At 39.5% G+C, this 22,771-nt stretch overlaps 2 protein-coding genes and 1 non-coding gene across 15 annotated transcripts in view; all 3 read right to left on the reverse strand.

Annotated features, from left to right (window-relative positions):
- CHUK (component of inhibitor of nuclear factor kappa B kinase complex) overlaps nucleotides 1-1,558 on the reverse strand; it is a 37,377-nt gene extending 35,819 nt beyond the window's left edge. For 4 of the 8 annotated variants that reach the window (XR_003233938.2, XM_025991998.2, XM_025991985.2 and 1 more), the window contains exon 1: nucleotides 1,360-1,558. Coding sequence is in view for 6 of the 8 variants with exons in the window: in XM_025991998.2 (XP_025847783.2) it covers nucleotides 1,360-1,464 (105 nt within the window). In the remaining 2 variants the exon portion in view is untranslated. The remainder of the gene's footprint in view (nucleotides 1-1,359) is intronic. The other 4 variants (XR_011997534.1, XM_072739761.1, XM_072739760.1 and 1 more) reach the window with 1 other exon arrangement.
- A 2,397-nt stretch (nucleotides 1,559-3,955) lies between these two features.
- Nucleotides 3,956-22,771, reverse strand: part of CWF19L1 (CWF19 like cell cycle control factor 1) — a 30,066-nt gene continuing 11,250 nt past the window's right edge. For all 6 annotated transcript variants that reach the window (XM_025992026.2, XM_025992034.2, XM_072739766.1 and 3 more), the window contains 8 exons: nucleotides 18,157-18,241; nucleotides 16,397-16,537; nucleotides 15,012-15,126; nucleotides 14,203-14,282; nucleotides 9,236-9,445; nucleotides 8,307-8,426; nucleotides 7,675-7,772; nucleotides 3,956-4,382 (listed from right to left, as the gene is read on the reverse strand). In XM_025992026.2, coding sequence (XP_025847811.1) covers nucleotides 4,238-4,382; nucleotides 7,675-7,772; nucleotides 8,307-8,426; nucleotides 9,236-9,445; nucleotides 14,203-14,282; nucleotides 15,012-15,126; nucleotides 16,397-16,537; nucleotides 18,157-18,241 — 994 coding nt within the window. In that variant the 3' untranslated portion in view covers nucleotides 3,956-4,237. The remainder of the gene's footprint in view (nucleotides 4,383-7,674; nucleotides 7,773-8,306; nucleotides 8,427-9,235; nucleotides 9,446-14,202; nucleotides 14,283-15,011; nucleotides 15,127-16,396; nucleotides 16,538-18,156; nucleotides 18,242-22,771) is intronic.
- LOC112918183 (small nucleolar RNA SNORA12) lies at nucleotides 8,626-8,773 on the reverse strand. Its single transcript, XR_003234620.1, has one exon. It is a non-coding gene; the product is annotated as a small nucleolar RNA SNORA12 (small nucleolar RNA).

Raw genomic sequence — 22,771 nt, forward strand, 5'->3', positions numbered from 1 at the left:
ATTTCCTCAGCTCCATCACTGACATTTGTCATTGTGACTGCCACACAAACATACCTATTTTTCCCAGGTATACTCCCATGCCCCTACCTCCCATCCTATATTATGGGCTCTCTACCCATACGCCTATTCCTTATGATTCAAGCAAATCTTGAATTCATTTATTCCCTTTACAAGCCAATTGCAAGCATTTTAATAATATTGTAATTGTTCATCTTGTCCCGTGTTTTTCACTCAGATTTATCTTTTACAAAACAGTCTTCCAAGGGCGCCACTTTCATCTTGACGTATCCTTTTTTAAGTTTAATTAATAATGGTAAAGAAGAAAACAAAATAATGGTAAAGAAGATGACAATAGCAACAACACAACAGCAGCAGGAGCTAACACTTGAGGGCTTAACTTAGGCCAGGTATTGTACTTAGCTTTACCCATATTAACTTATTTAACTTTCAAACAGACCCATGATGTATATAATTATTTTACACAAAATACAGATGACAAAAACAAAGGCAACACTGCAAAGATAATCAGTCAAGGGTTAATACCTCTAAAAGGTTTGTGAACATCCTTCAGGAGAGCATGAGCCCCCTCAAATGGCAACACATAAGGTGGTGGGGATGTGCAACTGTGCATTTTGCTGGGGAAAGGTTTCATAGCTTTTATTGGTATACTGAAAGATGCATGGCTCAAACATGATTATTAACTGCTGCTAAATGCTTAAACATTTTCAATTAAATTGAAGCAAAATTCCTGACTCCGATGTTAGCTGTCTTCCACCTCACGCCCAATCTACTTCCTTCCCTTGGGAAGCCATGATCATTTCACCAAGCTGATCCTCACACTGTTCCCTACTCAGAACGCATTCCAAGATCTGAAGCCTACTGGATGCTTCCGAAACCTTCCTTGTCTCTTCCAGCCCCTACAAATACCACACAGCCTCCAAGCACACACTTGGACACACATTCCAACAGACAACCCCCTTCTTCAGTCCCGTTTTCTCACCCATTCATGCTCACAATACACACTCTAATGTGGCTCTGCCTCCCACATCCCGACACCCTCTACATTCGGAGACACACACGCAGTGTCACACTCGGTAAACAGTTTGTCACTTCTTGACGTTCGTACCAAAAGTTCCCCACAAGAGCTCTATTTCACACACTGACCCAGGACCTCAGATACAGCTTCGGACTCCGTCACCAGACTCACAAGCACAGTATCACACACTCACTCACACAGGCTCACCGGCCCACAGTGCTGCCCAAAGTCTCACCGACAATGTCTCACGTACTGACAGTCGCTGTGTTCCACAAACGCTCTGACAAACACCCACCGCCGCTCCCTCTCGCGCCCCACCTCACCCGATGCTGGTACAGACAGACGTTCCCAAAGCCGCCAGTGCCCAGCCGCTCCCGCATCTCCCAGGGCCCGCCCGCGCCCGGCCGCAGCCCCGGGGGCCGCTCCATGGGGCGGGAGGGCTGGCGGCCTGAAGTTCAGCCACTCTTCCAGGCCGGTTCCGGGCCGCCGAGACTCGCGCGTCTTTCTTCTCGCGAGATGTGTGCGTCACTTCCGGTAACCGCCACAGGAAAAGCCCTTCCCTAGCTGCTCCCGGGACCTCGCAGGAACCTGGCCAGAGAAAGGGTCGGGATGAAGGGAGCTAGCCTTCGGTCCGCTAAGTCTCCTGGGCATTCTCCTGGCTGAGAGAACCCACATAGGATTTCCCAGGCTTCCAAACTATAAGCTCTCCATTCAAGTCATTTTCTAAACTCCACATCTGGAGTCTCCACCCTGTCTGCTTTTCACCTTTTCTTCAGACCTCTACCATCTATCCTCCAACTCCACCGCTCGCTGAAGTGGCACTGGCAGAAGCCACCAGTGATTCAAATATTGCGGAATCTGAGAAACTATAAAGAATCCTGCGCTAACACGTCTACCGATGCATTACACTTTATAGTTGTTTTTTTTTAATGATTAATCATCTTCCATAAAATCAGGCTCAGATCTTTTGCTTGACTTCCTGTACACCTGTACCAGGATCTCGCCTGTAATCACAAAGGACTCAAGGATGTGACACTGTTGTGGAGTAAAGAATGTTCCTCCTGACTTGGGGAATTTTCCCCCGAAGTGCCTCATGGAGGTTGCAGTCCAGTGGTCTTCCATTAATGGGTTTGCCAGTGCGGCAGTTCCTCACTGAGGGAACTGTGTCTGATTCGTGATGCAGCGCTGCAGAGGCAAGCTTCAGGAATGCTATTGGTGCAACTAGAAGCATTTGCCATTGGCAGATAGCCTTAGCATGGAAGAACCAACCTCCCATTTTCACTTTAAGTTGGTCATATGCCTCAGCCTCATAGAACTTGGGGATCCAGTCAGTATATCCAGAACTGGGTATAAAAATTACTATGGCATCCAGTTCTCTGAAGAAATATATCAGTTACTGCTTCCATAAAGTAGTCATTTGAACACCCCTTGACATCATGTGCACTTGGGCCATTGTTTGCACAGTCCCACCTGTGATCTCAGTACTTAAATTCCAACCAACACTTTGTGACCCACAGATTAACATGCTGAGAAGCCTAAAGATGAATACAGCACGTGCATCACAGCAGTGTTGCTGGCTGCTTTGAAAGCATTGAATTGGCTTCTGGCAGAGAACATGCATCTATTGATTCAGAATCCCTGAATGGTACAACCAAAATGTTGAGCATGGCATGTACAAGCCATGTTATGGTGTTAGGCCTCAGTAATGTGTGGTAGCAGATGATGGATTCCTACATGTGTTCGGTTGCCATGGAGCTGGAGTATCAGACTTGGAGGTGATGGCAAATGGTACTTCCCAAACACATCTGCTAGAGTTGGGCAGACTGCACAGATGATTGTGGTACCAATTGCCCCTAACGTATAAAGCCCTTTGTCTGCTAGGTGTACTGCATAGCTAGCACCAGAGTATGTTTGATCTCCACAGTTGGAGCCATATTCTTGTAACGCTCACTTGGAAGAGCTAGGGAGGGATACTGATGAGTGCACTGACCCTGAAGTGGTCATAGTTGCAGGAACCAGGTTCTTTGCCAGAGTTGACTCTTCACATCCCCATTCTCAGGGATGCTGCATAGCTTGTTTTTAAATCCTGGAATAGTCAACCTGAGGCTTCACAATCTTCAAGTTTGAGAGTCTGTTTTTTCACATATAAAATGGAAGCAATAATGCTTACCTCAGAGGTTCTGTAAGGATTAAGTGAAACTGTTTGGGCCATAAATGCCCAATATAAAGGAACAATTATTTTTCTCTTGGCTTCCAAGATACAGCATTCTGTGATCTTTCCCTCTCTTTTTCATGTACTTGTGGACCACTCTATTTCCAAGGACTCCTTAAATATTGATGCTTCTTAGATTTTCATCTGCAGTTTAGGACTATATTCATCCTATCTTATTTTCTTCCATTCTCATAATTCAGCTATGGTCTATACCTTGATCCCCAAAGCGCTATTACCAACCCAGGTGTCCATGAGTTTAGAACTACCCAACAGCATACTACAACTCAACATATCCAGAGCAGAACTGGATATGTTTTCTTTTAAAGTTTAAGATTTCTTTAAAATCTGCCCCTTCTCTTTCCAATTAGACTGTAAAATCTGGGATAACAGGGACCATGTTGGGACATGGCCATGTCTCCTGGAGTCCAGAAAAATGCCTGGCACATAGGATTAAGTATTTGCTAAAGGGCTGTAAGAGCTCTTTTATATCAATCAGATGAGTGCTGTAAGAGAAAAATGATGAAGGCTTTAGGTCCCTTCTTTACCCTAGATTGTTCAGGAAGAAGCCAGCTGTGAGATCCTAGAATAACAGCTAGGCCTAAAGCCCTGGACCCTATTACACACACACACACACACACACACACACACACACACACACACTGTTTCATTTAATGGTATAAGTAACATGTACATAAGATACTTCCCAATCATGGAAAAGCATTTGGATTTTATTTGAGAGTTTAATGTTTCTGAAAATTTTGATTAACGTAAGCTGTACTTGGAGCTGGATGATAGACATGCTAATTTTAACAGGATTTTCATACTACAAATATTTTCCAAAAAATAATTTCAAGCCTCTTGCTGCAGGCAGGTTCCATAGGAATGCACAAAAAAGAGGCAGAGTAACAGTCCCCATGGGAGACTGTAGTTTCTTAAAAAACAAGCTACTAATACTTCCTGTCAAGTTCATAAAGTGTCTTTCCCTTTACTTAGTCATCCAGAGTGAAGTCAAAGGGCTCAAAGTCTTTCCGGAAGCGGCGAGCCAGCATCTCTTCCTCTTCCTTGCTGAGCTGACATTGCCTCCAGTCAGACTTGTCAGGAATATTAAGGATGGCTTCACTGGCCAGTACCTCCCTGCGGGAAAAAAAGTAAAAATGGACAGTATCAGTCTGAAGCCCCCTCCCCTCCTCTCTCTATTCTTCTCCAGCTATAGAGCTCTCCTCAGCATCACACAAAGAAGGTGTGCAAATTCCTCTGACTGTTCATATCATTTTCTCTTGCCCAGAGTACCATCTCTGCCATTCTATCAAAATCACATTCGTGTTAAGTGACTGGCTGAGGTCCTACCTCTTTCCTAAACCTTCACACCGTTATTTCTCTCTTGAACAAGCTGGAACAACATTACTGATACAGAGAAGCAATACTGACACACTAAAGAGACGGTGGGCCCTAGTATTAGAAAGATCACAGGCTTGGGGCGTCTGGTGGCTCAGTCGGTTAAGTGTCCAACTCCTGGTTTTGACTCAGGTCATGATCTCAGGGACATGACATGGGGCTGTGTGCTCAGGGCTCAGTGGGGAGTCTGCTTTTCTCTTCCTCTTCCTCTCCCCCTGCCTGTACCCTCTCCCTCCAAAATTAAAAGTCTTTAAAAAAAAGAAAGGTCAGAGGCTCAATTCCATTCCTAGTTTAACTACTGCTGTCTCTGACTTCAATACTACTTCATTGCTGAGTCTTGATTTCCTCACCTATATAATGCAATAAGGGTTTTGTGAGATATGGAGATAACACAATCCAAGCACCAAACTAGTGAATACATCTTGTCTTAAAGTCTGGTTTTGTCATCCCAATTAGATCATGAATTTGCTGAGGGCCTGGTACAGATCAGGCCTAGTATCATACACCACTAACTTTCTGCCTCTCCTAGAGGACTCAGGCCTACATAAGCACAACAGCACAGGAAAATGTCAACAAAATAATTTATCTTGGCTCCCAGGACTAAAAAATACCTACTGACACACACACTCACATACAGGCTACCTTCTAATTGTCACTGTTTTACATTTTTACTTATTTTTATACTCATTTTGATACATTAGAAGTAATTCTACTTGGGACACCTGGCTGGTTCATAGAGTAGAGCATGCGACTCTTAATCTTGGGGTTGTGAGTTTAAACCACACACTGAGTGTAGAGATAACATAAATAAAATCTTAAAAAAAAAAAAAAAAGAATTCTATTTTGTGCATCTTTATGGCTCATTTTCCACTTTGAGCTATAATAAGTAGAAGAATTAAAAACGAATCACATGAGTTTTCTAAAAGTCATAGGATCTGAGCTCAAGTTCTAGCTCCCCAGGCAAGCCTTGTAAGCCTACTTCTTCATTTATAAAATGAAGACAGAACCACCTTTCTTGTACAGTGGGGAAAAATATCTTTTCAAGTATTTTGTTAATTATAAAATGCTATGTAACTATTAGTATTTTGAAAAACAGTCAATGTTGAAAATATAACAGACTATCATGACCACAAAATCATTCAGAGAATCTGTCTTGTGGGCTTATGTGCCTGTGTGTATCTGCAATTATGTGCATACGTCATCAATGTCTGCATCTGCATCTGTTGCTAAGGCAACAACAAAAAATAATGTCAGATGTTTAAAGTCTCTAACCATATCTATTCTCACTTATCAATTATCTTTTTGAAAAAGTAAACAACCATATTTCCGGAACTTATCCAATAGTAGCAATCTCCTGGAAGTTTCCCAAGTAAGTCCAAGAAGGGTTCAAAGTTGATTCAAAGCTCAGTTCTAACCAGGGGAAAAAACAACTGCAAATCAGACACCAGCGTTGGATAATCTGTTCCATACATCTTCTACTGCCCTCCCTCCATACTCTATTTCTTGCCAGCAACTTCCTATTTTCAGTCTGCCTAGTTAAAAACACTCCCTATACAGTTTTACAATCATGTTCTGTCTAATATGAGGAGCATAAATGAAGCCTCATCTAGGCCATAGGACACTATTCAATAATGAGATTAAAACCTCATTTTTTTTTAAAGATTTTTATTTATTCATGAGAGAGAGAGAGAGGCAGAGACACAGGCAAAGGGAGAAGCAGGCTCCACACAGGGAGCCTGACGTGGGACTCGATCCCAGGCCTCCAGGACCAGACCCTGGGCTGAAGGTGGTACTAAACTGCTGAGCCACCCGGGCTGCCCAAAATTTCATGTTTTAGAGTTCAACATATCTGGACTGGAACCTACCATGTGTGCCCTGGACAAGCTATCTAACCCTCCTAGAGCCATGCTATACACACTTATAGGAGCCACTAGCCAGATCTCGTTATTTAAATTTTAATCCTAATTTAATTAAATTAGAAATTTAGTTCCTCAGTCACATTAACCACATGTCAAGTACTCAGGAGCCACATGTGGCTAGTGATTACTGTATAGGACAGTGTAGATTTATTTTTTATTTATTTATTTATTTTGTTTGTTTGTTTGTTTATTTATTTATTTAATTTATGATAGTCACACAGAGAGAGATGAGAGAGAGGCAGAGACACAGGAGGAGGGAGAAGCAGGCTCCATGCACTGGGAGCCCGACGTGGGATTCGATCCCAGGTCTCCAGGATCGCGCCCTGGGCCAAAGGCAGGCGCTAAACCGCTGTGCCACCCAGGGATCCCCTAGGACAGTGTAGATTTATAGAGCATTTCCATCCTGGCAAATTCTACTGGGCACAGCTCTGAAGCCTTACTTTCCACTAGGGTAAACTGAGATGACAATACAGATATCTTACATAATTGGGAAGATTAAATGAAGCATGCATGTAAAGCTTTTGGCACAGTGGCAGGCATAGAGCATATGCTCAATTAATGGTAGCACTTCACTCCTTTGGCCTAGAAGGCCCACACCCTAACATCTACCCTCTAAATCTATCTCTCCAGCTCAATGTCAACCTTTCCTTGAAGCCTTTTACAACAAAGTAGAAATAAGCCATCCCTTTCCTGAATTTTTTTTTTAAAGATTTTTATTTATTTATTCGTGAGAGACACAGAGAAAGAAGCAGAAACACAAGCAGAGGGAGAAGCAGGCTTCTACGGAGAACCTGATGCGGCATTTGATCCCAGGACCCCAGAATCATGACCTGAGCCAAAGGCAGTCACTCAACCACTGAGCCACCAAGGTGCCCCCTTTTCTGAATTTCTAAAGTCCACTCTTCTCAAAACTTTTTTATGGTACTTTTCACATTCTGCATTACATGCTATCACATATGCAAATATTCGACTTGCCCTAAAACCATAGGTTCCTTGGGGTAAAAACTGTTTCCTACTTGTCTTTTTATTCAATTGTCAATGGTCTATGCAGCTCATTAATCTGTTCATAGTAGGCCTAGTGAAAGTACACAAAATAAGAAAAATATACAAACCTTCCAAACTGCAAAGGAAAATTCTTCTTAATTCTATGGAAAAGTTTCTCTCCCGTGTCAAGTTCAACATAAAAATATGCTGCTCCTGGCTGTGCAATCTAAAGTAAAGAGTTGTATGAGGACATATCATAATGCTTTAAAAATCTAAAACCTAATTCATCTCTTCTAGGCTTTTATTTGGCAAAGTCTAGAAGCACAAGAAAAAGGATGTGAGCAGTACAGATCCCAAGCCACTTAATGGAATACAGTTAAAAAACCAAACTAACATATTTGGCAAAGAATTCAGTCTAGAAGCACAAGAAAAAGGATGTGAGCAGTACAGATCCCAAGCCACTTAATGGAATACAGTTAAAAAGCCAAACTACCAGATAGCACAAAGATCCTCCCAGTGGCACCCATCCTTCAAAGTTCCTGCCTTGGGAAATTTCTCATTTTTTTGCTCTTCCCAGGAATGCACTGAGGCATTGCTGTAGTATCATCCCAATCTCCAGTCTAATCAGTACTCCATGCTCTGGGTCCAAAAGGTCCACCTGCCTATTTAACATTTTTGGGATGCTTTGCTAGTACCTCAGGCTCAATATGTCAGAAACCATTTTTACTTCTCCCTGAACATCCTTCTCCTCCTATTTCACCTGCTTGATGTCAGAGTGCTCTGGGATTTCCAACAGCTCAATCTGTTGCTGCTCTGCCTGGGTAACGAAGGCATCTTTAATGTCATCTGTAGTGCAGCAGCTGAGTGGCACAGGAATGACCTGAGGGGTGGGGGGAGAGGTGGGCAGATAGGAGAAAGTCTTTGTACAGGTCCTTAGGAGGTCATGCCTCCTGCACAGTCCCTGAGAAGCAGCAAATTCATCACAGGGGTGGAGAAATACCCCTCAGCAAAGATTCTCCTCAGGCCAGCCAGGTTTGTTAGCCTGTCTGTAAGGACTTAAACTTATGAGATCGCTTGCCACATGTGAGAGCCAATGCCTAATGCAGGAAAGGCGAGAGAGAGATGTCTGTGTCATCAAGCCTTTGCCAGCTCCTATGTAATATATGTGGCAGAGTCAGGCCCATTTGAAAATTTAACAAATGTGCCAGAAAGAAAACCACCACAACTACAAACCAATTATCCATAAACAATCTCCAAATTTCTGAGCAGATAGCTCCATCAAGGCTCTGGGACAATTTCTCATCTCTAAGACTTCACTCATGCTGGTGAAATAATACCCACTCTTCACATAAATACCCACTCTCTTCCACCTCCATCTATCAAGGCCCAAATCCTTCTTGAAACCCTCAAGTACCCAATTCCTTACTATCTGTGCTAGCCCATTCATACCGACCATGTACTTCCCTGTGCAATCTCTGGATTTATCACCAGGGACTCTTAAACCTTTTGAGTAAACATTATTCAAACATTAATGGGAAAATTGGTATTGAGTACTTTAAATATTTAAAATTCAAATATTTAATTTTAGATTGGAATTATATGTTTAAATATTATTGATATTATTTAAATACTTGTCAATATCTAGGTCCCCACAGGGTTCTTCCAAGTTCCTGGGTAAAGACCACCTACCTGTAGCTGGAGGTGATGACTCTTATAATTTCTCTCAAATAGAACACACCGTTTTCCTCGACTCTTAAAGAACCGCCTCAGTGTCACCTTGTACTTCTCCACCTCTTCTACCACCTCTGTTGAAAGCTCCACCACTGACTGGTAGTGCCCAATGGGTAGGATGAGGACATGGTCATCAGATAAGCCTCCTTTGGCCAGAGCAAGGTAGCACTAGAGAAGAAGCACACAGAATCCAGACATCAATGCCACATGTATAATTCTTGAGGGAGAAAAGTCTATACAAAGAGTGAGCATGAAGGTGTGAAAAAGTGCTCAAGAGGCTATCAACAGAAATTCTCGGACCTTAAAAAACCTGGTTTTAGAGGTTATAATAAGAACCCGATGAAGAATAAAATTAGATGCCACAAATTTCTATTAAATGAACTGGGAGCAAACGAATGGCACGCCATAAGGCTCTTGGCTTCAGACACACCAAAGCTGAAGAAGACAGGAAAAACAAATAGTTGGTTTTTCCCTCCCAGGCTCCAAACTTGGAAACAATTTTTCAGTTACTATTTCCTTCAGCTACAGTAAGATCCCACTTGATTTCAAAATGACCACTTTCCCTATGATAACATTGAATCCCACACCCCACCCCTGAATACACACTCTGGACTCACAAAAAAGGCAAATATGTCATAATTAGCATTCAGCATCCCTGCAGCCTTAAGCTGCTCCCTAACCTATACAAAATGAAAGCAAACATATCACTTAATGGGATCAAAGAAGAAGGAGAAACCTCAAACTCAGACATACCCAAAGAAGTAGAAAACTATGGCTCTCAATGGTCGAGGTCAGCAGCTAAAAGGAACTAAAAATATTTCTGTCAAAACAAACACATGCAAGATGTCTACACTCAGACACTCTTTGAAGGGAAAACACTATGTGTAGAGAAATGGACAGTGAATATCAACGCAGGCAAATGAAGATACTAGAGCTTTGGAAAAAACAATCCAACATTTCCTTTTAGTGTTGTGAGTTCAAAGTCAAGACTGAAGGAAGGAGTCATTTATCATCAACACTAAAACCATCCAACAGAACGACAGAAGAGGTATCTAAAACAATCTAAAGCATGATCAGCCTTGATTTACTTGACATAAAGGACAGAGCACATCTACCAACTTAATCTTCCAGATGACTGAAGTTCATCAAAACCTCATAAACAGGGATCCCTGGGTGGCGCAGTGGTTTGGCGCCTGCCTTTGGCCTAGGGCATGATCCTGGAGACCCGGGATCGAATCCCACATCAGGCTCCCGGTGCATGGAGCCTGCTTCTCCCTCTGCCTATGTCTCTGCCTCTCTCTCTCTCTCTCTCTCTTTGTGACTATCATAAATAAATAAATAAATAAATAAATAAATAAATAAATAAATAAAAACCTCATAAACACTAAAACATTTTCTTAATTTTTACAATAACTATTTTTTTAAAGATTTTATTTATTTATTCATGAGAGACACAGAGAGAAAGAGAGAGGCAAAGATATAGGCAGAGGGAGAAGCAGGCTCCATGCAGGGAGGCTGATGCGGGACTCAATCCCGCGTCTCCAGGATCACGCCCTGGGCCGAAGGCAGGCGCTAAACCACTGAGCCACCCAGGGATCCCCTACAATAACTATTTTTGATTGTATGTTTTTAAAATGTTACTCTTGAAGCCTCAGTCTTTTAACCTTTTCTTTATGTCAAAGGGTCACTGCCATAAATATCAGTTTTTATATTATAATGTTCAGTGAGGCTATTGAAAGTTTCTAGTGCACACTAAAGAGCACCCCTCAACCCCAATGCAGTACCTCCCCTCAACCCCAAAGCAGTACCCAATGCAGTACCTGTTCCCAATTCTTGGGAACAGTTTCACACTTGCCCAATATCCTCCTTCCCTTTCAATTTCTCATCTTCTAGGGTTTTATATTTGAATTACCTCTAAAAATGTAGAAATAAAAGACCCAAATGAATGTTTCTTCCGTAAGTAAAATGTATGAATTTTGCAACAATTATTTTGGATTCTTAGCAGCCTTTCTCTCCTTTTACCAGTTTGTGGCCATGGGCCATTAGCATAGTTCCTTGTATATCCCTTGAGGAAGGCAGTGCCAAGACAGAGAAAGCCAAGACAAAAAAGTAGTGAAAGCAGATGAAAAGGAATGGTTGCAGGGATGGGATTCTAAACCCTCTACCAGGGCAGCCCTGGTGGCACAGCAGTTTAGCGCTGCCTGTAGCCCGGGGTTTGATCCTGGCGACCCTGGATCGAGTCCCATGTCAGGCTCCCTGCATGGAGCCTGCTTCTCCCTCTGCCTGTGCCTCTGCCTCTCTCGCTCTCTCTCTGTCTCTATGAATAAATAAATAAAATCTTTAAAAAAATAAAAATAAAAATAAACCCTCTACCAGATACCCAGAGGTCCCAGGGGTTTCTAAGAGGTTTCTACCAGACAACGGATGATGTAGGTAAGTGTAGACTTGAATACTAGGTAGGCCCCTATGCTAAAATTTTCATGTGGCCTCCTACTTGGGGTGTTGGGCTGGGCTACAGACCAGACCTAAGATATTTTTTGCCCCTGTAGCTTCAGGTCTAGAAGAGAAGGAAATAGGTTTCCTTTATCATCCTCTAGTCTCATACCCTGGGCTAGATAACCCCAGGCAATTAAAAGGTGAATGGCAAGTAGAGGTTATTTCTCCCTGAGGCCTCGAGCAGCCCTGAGCTAAGTCACCTATTCCAAACCTGTCTTCCCCTGTGTGCCATTTTGAACTACTGAAGCTTCCCCAACGGAAGGCAATCCAAAGCCTGCCTATCATACATGCTGTGTGGGAGAAAAGAATGGCATAAACTAATCTAAAGAGGAAAACAAGGTCCGAGAGATAATCTAAGAAGGACATTCTTATAAAACCAAAAACTTTTCAAGTTTGCTCTTCTTCCTACTTTAGAGTTCATCCATAGACTCCATGGCCCAATTAGGTCACAGGCCTTGACCCCATTACTACTCCCCCGAGGGACAGGGGTGTGCCAATAATCAAGACATAAAAATTTAAATGTAGAAATCTGGGACTCTTCAGTCTGAAACTGTAATGGCAGAAAGGGATGTGACTTAAAAAAAGTACAATGATGAAACTCAGGCTCTGGTTGGTCTATGGAAGGCCACAATAAAGAGCTCTATGATTGTGAGGATAAGTTGAGGAAATGCTCACCCTCAGAAACCAAAATTAGAATAAATCAATGAAAAAGAGATGAAAGTATCTATTTGCAGAAGGACTATACACTGAGAAACTGGTCTTTAAATATTTCCATCAAGAGCCATGGGAAACAGCCAATTCACAGGTGACTACAGGGCAACTGTATCCCTGAAAATTAAGCTTTCTTCATTTCCAAGTGAATGAAAAGGATAATGATCTATAGATCCCAGGAAAATGAGAGTCAAAGATCAGTGTTATTCAATACCTAAACAAGTCCTGCCCAAGGAAAAGCAGCCAGAGAACTCTGAAATGGGTCTTTACTGTGAGACACATATAATTCATCAGTTTTCCACAGCCTGAATAAAATCATCCTCAGGATCATCCAGTTCTTTGATTCAGCGCTTACCAAGCAACCTTTCAATTATTATCCGGAGTTCCCAGTTACCCACACTAAGAATGTAGATATGGATATTCTTGTCTTGGGATGCTATATCCTCTATTACTAGGCAAAATTGAGAATTTATCACTTTAGTCTTTCATATAATTATTTAATATGAATTAGTCCTCAACATTATAGATAAAAATTAATAAACTCAGGTTTCTGAATCTGAAGACAGAAAAAAAGAATATCAACAGTTTTCACCCAATGTGAGTATATAGGCAACAGAGGACTCCCTTTTTAGTACAAAGAAAATCCTTTTTTAAATAGTGAGTAATTAATGAAAGCAACTCATCACCTCTAATTTGTATGAACTAAAGAAGGTCAAGAAGAATATGAAGGCATCACCCTAGGAGATACACCTATTTGTTAGAGAGGGAGGAAAGGAAGGGGCACTCTTGTGAAACTGGCACAATGAAACCTTAGGAGAATTACAATAATCAAAAACACAGACAATAACAAATGTTGGAAATATAGGAAAACACTCCTACATTGCTAGTGGGGATATAAGATGGTACAGCCATTTTGGAAAATAGTTTGGCAGTTTCTTAAAATATTAAGCATAAATTTTCCAGCAATTCCATTGGTAGGTATCTATCCAAAAGAAATGAAAACACGTATCTACACAAAGACATGTGTGCCCATGTTCACATAGCTGCATTATTCCTAATAACCATAAAGTGGGAACAACTCCAAAGCTCATCAACTGATAAATATGTAGAATATATAAAAAGGAATGAGGTGTTGATGCATGCTACAACGTGAATGAGCCTCTAAAATATTATGCTGAGGGCAGCCTGGGTGGCTTGGCAGTTTAGTGCCACCTTCGGCCTAGGATGTGATCCTGGAGTCTCAGGATCGAGTCCCGCGTCGGGCTCCCTGCATGATCGAGTCCCGCGTCGGGAGCCTGCTTCTCCCTCTGCCTGTGTCTCTGCCTCTCTCTCTCTGTGTCTCTCATGAATAAATAAATATTTAAAAAAAAATATTATGCTGAATACAAAGAGCCAAACACAAAGACCACATGTTTTATGACTCCATTTGTATGAAATGTGCAGAAAAAGCAAACCTATGGGGACTGCAAGTGGACTAGTAGTCTCTTGGGGCTCAGGATGGGGACAGGGATTCACAGTAAACGGGCATGAGTGAAAGACACGTTCTAAAACTCTGCTATGTGATGGCTGCACAACTTGGTAACCTTACTGAAAACTGACAAATTGTACACTTAAAGTGGATAAATTTTATGAAATGTAAATTATAACTTTATTAAGTTAATGAAAAACAAATAAATAAGGGTGTCATTCTCCGTAAAAGGTCCACGGAAGTAACTCACATGTGTGCCGATGTTGACCACCAAATGCTTTTCCACTTCAGGGCTCGCAAGGCAAAACCAACAGGGTCCTGGAGGCTGAGCTTCATATGGAAGAAAGCAGATGTTACTGTGGTCCAAGCACTCCAGCATATAATCACCCTACAGAACTCAGTCTTATCTGATCTTCATACCTTGCAAAGATTGGTATACAGCACTGCCACAAAGGGCTGGCTCTGTTGTGCTTCTACCATAGCCCCCCACCCGCATGACTACTATCAGTGAAACTGACCTCTGAATTTGCAACCAATTCACAGGTGGATAACCACAAGCGGATGACCACATACTGATTAAAGTAGCATCTAAATGGCAATAAGCTACAATGAAAGAACACTGAGCTAGATGTCAGGAGTCCCAATTCTCGCCCCAACTATGCCACTAGCCAGCCATATGTCTCTGGATAATAAGTTTATCCCACCAAGGTCAGCTTCTTCAACTTTGAAACAAGGGGAGGAAAAAGTAGATATCAATAAAATAGCTTTAAATTTGTTTTTACCAGTTTGATTACTCTATTACTTCATGAACCTTACTGGTTTTGGAGGCTCTTTAACCTCATATGTTTTATAGACACGGGCTTTCTTCATAGTTCTTTCAGGAATAGCCTCAGATATCCTCAAAATCAAGAAAATTCAGTAGTATTTTATTTTTGGTTTTAATGACCATTGTACTGTTTTCCTTTTCCAGAAGAGGCTCCCTTAGCAATGTCATGTCCCACACAACATCTGAAATAAGTTATTACTCACATAGGAGACCTCAGGAACCGAGGTACTTACGAGGTTTGCGAGGCTGCTTTGGATGAGGAGAAGACTTGTTATCTCTGCCTGTAGATGAACGCTTCCTTCCCTGCTTTTCATTTAAATCAAAGAAAAATTGACAGGCTGATTCTTCCTGGAATGGCCAAAGGCAGAAGAGTAAATGTTATTAAACTAATCTTTAGACAAGAAGCCAACCATTCACATACAAGGGAACATTCCTGCCATGTCATTATCTATCTTTCCTCCCAGTCCTTTCTGCCTATTCTAGATAAGCAAAATATCTTTCTAATCCTGATGCCTGCACTCAGTCATACTTCTCAATACTTACCTAAAATACTACCAAATCTATCTTTTTATAAAAGCGAGTTAAAATTCAGGTTATAGAGTAATTCTTGCCTTTTCCTTTCTCTCTCAATAGGGTCTTAGTGTAGTCCTACAATTTCACAGGTCACATAAGTCTAACTTAATTAAAAAGATGAGGAGATTGTTCAACAAGAAAAAAGTCTGAGAAAGCAAACCATGCATACCAGTAAGGGAACTTGACACTCATTTAATGAGGGAAAAATTAGTTTCAGAAAAGTTTGCTATTAAGAAATTTCTTCACAGTGAGTCCTATTTACTTGCTAGCACTTATTATAAAATCACAAATTACATTGCTACAAAGCAGTTGGATCCTTGCCTGGAAAGTTAAAAACAGGGGTACCTGGGGGCTCAGTTGGTTAAGTGTTTGACTCTTGATTTAGACTCAGGTCCTGGGACTGAGTCCCACATCAGGCTCTGAGCTCAGCAGGAAATCTGCTTGAGATTCTCTCTCTCCCTCTCCCTCTCCCTCTGTCCCTTCCCCACTCATTCTCTTTTTCTCTCTCCCGCTTTCCCTCTCTAAAATAAATAAATCTTTTTTTTTTTAAAGATTTTATTTATTTATTCAAGAGAGACACACACAGAGAGAGAGGGCAGAGACATAGGCAGGGGGAGAAGCAGGCTCCATGTAGGAAACCCAATTGGAGACCCGATCCTGGGACTCCGGGATCATGCCCTAAGCCAAAGGCAGACGCTCAATCACTGAGCCACCCAGGCATCCCAATAAATAAATCTTAAAAGAAAAAAAAAAGTTAAAAATACTCAACTTTAGATAAAGACTTTTAACATGTATAACTCCAACACATAAGCGAAGTGTAGACAAAGAAAGACAAAATATGAAACTGAAAACTAAATTGAAATAAAAAATACTGAGCTTACTTGAAATCTACTAAGGCTTTCTAAACACCATCATGATTTCCCAAGGAGAAAAAGATTTAGATTCTAGGGATTAAATTGGTCTTATGAGCCAAACTATAACCAGGAAAATGTACATTTAATGGGCAATCCTGCCCAGAAAATGCCACCTCTGAAACAGAACACACCTCAGGAGCAGAAATTTGCTTTCCCATGGATGCTTCCTTCCCAGATTTTCTGTAAGGGTTTTCAGTAACATCTGGAGGCTGTTTTACCAGCTCTGCTGTCTCCATTAGTTTCATGGGAACAATACTGAATGCATAAAGATACTGTGGAGAATAAAAACCCCAAACATAATATTAGGAGAAATCCTGTTTATCCAAATGTAATCAACATATTCACAGAAGCCTCAGAAACTGAGTTAAAGAATAGCAACTGGCCTGTTTGTGACTCAGAGAACACACAGTAAACCAAATATCAATTTAGTGATCTCTGCAGAGGCTAACCAAGGGCTGATAAAGTCACAAGCAATGAATCAAAACGCTAGCCCTTACAAAAATCAGCTTTTACACAAAACAACTGTCATTACAAGCCCCAGGGGAGACTTGTTCCATAACCCTTGAAGACAAAATGCTTCTATCTCTAGTCCTTTATCTTTGTGTATTTTGTCAACAGAACTGTGGCACTGCCATTCTTTTTCTGTAATGAAAACTAAATTGGACACCTTAATGTTTCCCTCTGATATTATGCAATTTCTTCTGCATATGCTGATGAGTTTTCTTAGGGACTAGTAGCAAAGAAGTAAATATTCATACAGATTATATAGATTCTCACACTAATGGAACAGATAATGAAAACTTTAGAAGAGATATAAATAGATATTTAATCTCAGTGCTGATCAGAGAAATGCAACAATTAATAGTGATACACAATCTTTCATCCATATTATTGGCAAAAAACTTTAATAAAAATTTGACACTACCCCATGAGAATACAGACAGAAATTAAAAAAACAAACAAACATACATACACTGTTGGCAGGGATGTAATACAGAACAAAACTCTGAGATCAATTTAATAATGTTTGCCAAAATTTAAAATGTCCATATTTTTTTACTGTAGTATGAATTGCATAGGGCTGAAGCTAACATGCCCCTGAGAGTAAAGCAATAATAAAATATTTCTATAGTGAAAATATTGTGAGTGCTAAAGGGTCTTGAAAGGGCAGTAAAAAACTCGCAAATCTAAACTTGCTAAGAACACATTGGGCTTCAAAACTTAAGATATAATGGAAAAAACAAAGTATGTATTTGTTATCTTTTCTCTGCACATTGTTTATGACATGTTACAGAATAATCTTCACATAATTTATCTGTCTATTCTTCCCTGGCTTGATTGTTCTGTCTGTGGCTGTCTCAATCTGAAGCATCCTGCTTTTGGCCCTGGAGAATCAGAAATGCTCACAGGGATATGAGAAAAATAACATACTTCTCTGGTATATTCTCTTTCATTCATCTGTACGGTTTTCCTGTACAAAGATAGATTCCAGGTATCACTAAGATTTCTCAAAGCCAAGGAGGGGTTACATGAATCCTATAAAGGCTATTATTTCCACTAAACGAAGGTGCTAAAAGAAGCAAAGCAAAAGTACCATCTGAGGGCAAACTCATGAATACCTACAAAGACAGCCACACAGGTATGGGAAGAAAGGAACATCACTCATTTGAAATTTTGCCTTGGTTCCACTGGGCCTATTTTTTTCAAACCCCTCTTTAAAATCTCCTACAAAGGAATCAAGGAAACCTGACCTTTCATTACCATATCTTCACAAAGGAGTCACTGAAGAATTAGGACCTTGGAGAAAATATCTGAATGCTAAATTGGCAAAAGAAACATTTATCAGGCAGACAGTGAATATTAACCTACCACCAAACACTCAAATCTTTACCTTTTTCTTTTCTGGATTTCCAACATTCGCCAGAGCTATGAACCTGGTGGCATGCTGTGCATTTTCCTGTAGAACGATGTGGTTTCTATAAAATATTTGACAACAGGTCACCAAAAAACTTTAATCTTTATTTACAATTATGAAATATGTGGACTCCATGGGACCATGAGAGAGTTAAGCCCATCACCATCAGTAATATAATCTCAGATGTCACCTATAAATCCAGTAGGATAATCATCCCTACTTCACAGGGATATTGTTAGGAAAAAATGAGATCATATATCTGAAAAGCACAAAAACCCCAACATTTGGTGTTAAAAGAGTTGCAAAATTGACAAAATGATCATTATTGCTGAACGTAGTCGGGGGTGGGTACAGGAGGGTTCATTATACTATTCTCTTTTTTTGTGTGTAATAAAATCTGTAATAGGGGCTACAATAGGGTGGCTCAGCAAGTATCCAACTCTTAATTTCAGTGATGGGCATGGAGCCTGCTTAAGATTCTCTCTCTCTTTTCCTCTGCCCCCTGCTCCTTGAATGTTCTCTCTTCTAAAAAGAAAAAAAAAAAAAAGCTATAATAATGCAAACCAAATAGAAATAAATCTTAAGAGGAAAAAAATATGCCTCAAATATAATTTATAGCATGAATTCATTTTTCTAGAAAAAATAAAAAATATGATAAAACACTTTTTTGAGCTTTTCTATGTTTTACAAGTATTCTACATTGAGCAACTTATTTATAATTAAAAGAAAAAAAGTTATGGAATTATATATATTATTTTTATTTTTAGTGAGCTGACTGTTAATACAGATACCAACCCTTGGAGCTCTTTCCTTAAGATACAAAAATTTCCTGAATCTGTCACAAAATATAATTTTATTTTTATTTTTATTTTTATTTTTTTAATTTTATTTTTAAAATCTAGCATAATACCATTTTATATAAACAAATACACAAATACTTGTTTTATATTCACATTACTGAAAGGAAATAAGCCAAAATTCAGTTTATCTGTTATAACCTGTTTCTTAAAAGAGAGGAAGTACATTTATAGTTGGTAAATGGGACATGTTGGTAAATGGTAAATGTCAGTACAAGGTAAAAGTCATGTTCTTTCATATGCAACTTTTAAAATGATTGAAACAAGTTTACTCATTATTAAATAGAAGATTTAACAGTACATGAATACATTAAGGAAAAACAGCCGAATACCCGACAGAAATGTCTTTCTTTAGTTTAAGTAGTGACTAGAGCGGTGGCCTCAAGAACTGCTAATATTTCCCACTGTTAGGCTACCCAGGTGTGGTAGGCAAAATAGCTCCCCAAAAATGTCCACGTCCTGATCCCCATAACCTGTGAATGTTAGCTTACACAGCAAAGGGGAATAAGGTGACAAATGGAATTAATCAGTTGCTAATCAACTGACTTTAAGATAGGGAGATGATCTTGGATTACTTGGGTAGATTCGACAAAATCACAAGGGTCCTTAAAAGTGGAAAAGGGAAACACAAGCCTACCTCAAGAAGAAAAATCACAAATAAACAACCCACCCTTATACCTGAAGGAGCTAGAAAAAGTAGAACAAACAAAACCCCAAACCAGTAACAGGAAGGAAATAATAAAGATTAGAGCAGAAATAAACAAAATAGACACTAAAAAAAAAAAAAAAAAAAAAAAAAAGGAACAAGAACAGATCAATGACAAGTGGGGATACACACCACTATACTAACGAGGAGAACCTAAGGACAAATCAATGAAACCAGAAACTGATTCTTTGAAAAGATCAAAAAAACTGATAAACCTTTAGCCAGATTCATCCAAAAAAAAAAAGACTCAAACAAGCAAAATCGGAAATGAAAGAAGAGAAATAATCAACATTACAGAAATACAAAGGATTATAAGAGAGTATTATGAAAAACTATCTGCCAGGGCACTTGGATGGTTCAGTCGGTTAAGCATCCAACTCTTCATTTCAGTTTAGGTCATAATCTCAGGGTCATGAAATCAAGCCCCGCATCAGGCTTCCTGATCTGCTGGAGTCTGCTTGAGATTTTCTCTCTCCTTTATCTCTGCCCCTCGCCCTGCCTCACACGTGCACCTGCTCATTCGCTCACTCTCTTTCTCAAATAAATAGATAAATAAATAAATAAAATCTTCTAAAATAAAAGAGAAACTATGTACCAAAAAATTAGACAATGTAGGAGAAATCGATAAATTCCTAGAAACACAAAGCCTCCTGAAACTGAATCAAGAAGAAATACAAAATTTGAATAGACTGATTACCAGCAATGAAATTAAATCAGTGATCTAAAAACTCCCAACAAAAAGTCTAGGACCAAGGCTTCACAGGTAAATTCTACAATAATTAATACCTATTCTTCTCAAACTATTCCAAAAAACAGAAGATGAAAGAAAGCTTCAATTCATTGTATGAGGCCAGCATTACTCTGATACCATAACCAGGTAAAGACACTACAAAAAAGAAAACTACAGGCCAATAACTCTGATGAACATAGATGCAAAATTTCTCAACAGAATATTACCAAATCAAACCAACAATACAATAAAAAAAAAAAACACTCACCACGATCAAGAAGAATTTATTCCTGTGATGCAGGGGGTGGTTCAATATTCACAAATCAATCAATGTGACACATCACATCAACAAGAGAAAAGACAAAGCCACTGGATCATTTCAATGGATACAGAAAAAGCATTCAACAAAGTTTAACACCCATTTATGATAAATACCCTCAATAAAGTAGGTTTAAAGGGAACATACTTCAACATAATAAAGGTCATATATAAAAAACCCATGGCAAACACCATATTCAATGGGGAAAAACTGAGAGCTTTTCCCCTAAGGTCAGGAACAAGACAAGGATGTCCAATTTCACCACTTTTATTCAACATAGCACTGGAAGTCCTAGCCACAGTAATCAGACCACAAAAAGAAATAAAAGGCATACAAATTGGTAAGGAGAAAGTAAAACTTTCACTATTTGCAGATGACATGACACCATACAGAGAAAACTCTAAAGACCCCACAAAAAAACTACCAGAACTAATAAATGAATTCAGGAAAGTTGCAAGAGCTCTGTTGCATTTCTATACACTAGTAATAAAGTACAAGTTAAGAAATAAAAATTAAGAAAACAATCCCATTTACAATTGCACCAAGGATAATAAAATACCTAGGAATAAACATAACCAAGGAGGTGAAAGACCTGTACCCTAAAAACTATAAAACACTGCTTAAAGAAACTGAAGATGATGCAAACAAATGGAAACATATGCCATGCTCATGGATTGGGAGGACAAATATTATTAAAATGTCCATACTACAGATTTAATGTAATCTACAGATTTAATGCAATCCCTATCAAATACCAATAGCATTTTTCACAGAACTACAACAAACAATCCTAAAATTGGTATGAAACCACAAAAGACCTCAAATAGCCAAAGGAATCTTAAAAAAGAAAAAACTAGAGGTACCACAATCCCAGATTTCAAGATACACTACAAAGCTATATTAATCAAAACAATATGCTACTGGCACAAAAATAGAGACACAGATCAATGGACCAGAAGAGAGAGCCTAGAAATAAATGCACGATTGTATGTTCAATCAATCTTTGACAATGGAGGCAAGAATATGCAATGGGAAAAAGACTGTTTAACAAAGGGTATTGGGAAAACTGGACAGTTACATGCAAAAGAATGAAACTGGACCACTTTCCTATACCATACACAAAAATAAACTCAAAATGGATTAAAGACATAAATGTGAGACCTGAAATCATAAAAATCCTAGAAGAGAACACAGGCAGTACTTTCTCTGACACTGGCTGTAGCAGTGTCATACTCATTTTTCTAGATATGTCTCCTAAGGCAAAGGAAACAAAAAGCAAAAATAAACTATTGGGAATACATCAAAATAAAAAGTTCCTGCACAGCAAAGGAAACAGTCAACAAAAAGACAACCTACCAAGTAGGAGAAGATATTTGTAAATGACGTATATCCAAAATATATAAAGAACTTATACAACTCAACACCAAAAACATAATCCAATTTTAAAAAGGGCAGAATATATGAACAGACATTTCTCCAAAGACATACAGATGACCAAAAGACACATGAAAAGACGCTCAACATCACTCATTATCATTCATGCCCTACCTCACACTTGTCAGAAGGGCTAAAATCAAAAACACAAGAAACAAGAAGTGTTGGTAAGGATGCAGAGAGAAAAGAACCCTTGCGCAATATTGGTGGGAATGGAAGCTGGAACAAATAGTGTGGAAAACTAGTATGAAGGTTCCTCAAAAAACTTAAAATAGAATTACCATATGTTCCAGTAATTCCACTAATAGGTATTTACCCAAAGAATATGAAAATATTAATTTGAAAAGATATATGCACTTCTATGTTTACTGCAGCATTATTTACAATAGCCAAAATATGAAAGCAATCCAAGAATCCACTGATAAATGAATGCACAAAGAAGGTGTGATACATGTATACAATGGAATATCACCTAACCATTAAAAAGAATGAAGTCTTGCCATTTGCAACAATGTGGATAGAGCTAAAGGATATAATGCTAAATG

This window comes from Vulpes vulpes, chromosome 15, assembly GCF_048418805.1.
Source record: "Vulpes vulpes isolate BD-2025 chromosome 15, VulVul3, whole genome shotgun sequence".
NCBI classification, from domain to species: domain Eukaryota; kingdom Metazoa; phylum Chordata; class Mammalia; order Carnivora; family Canidae; genus Vulpes; species Vulpes vulpes.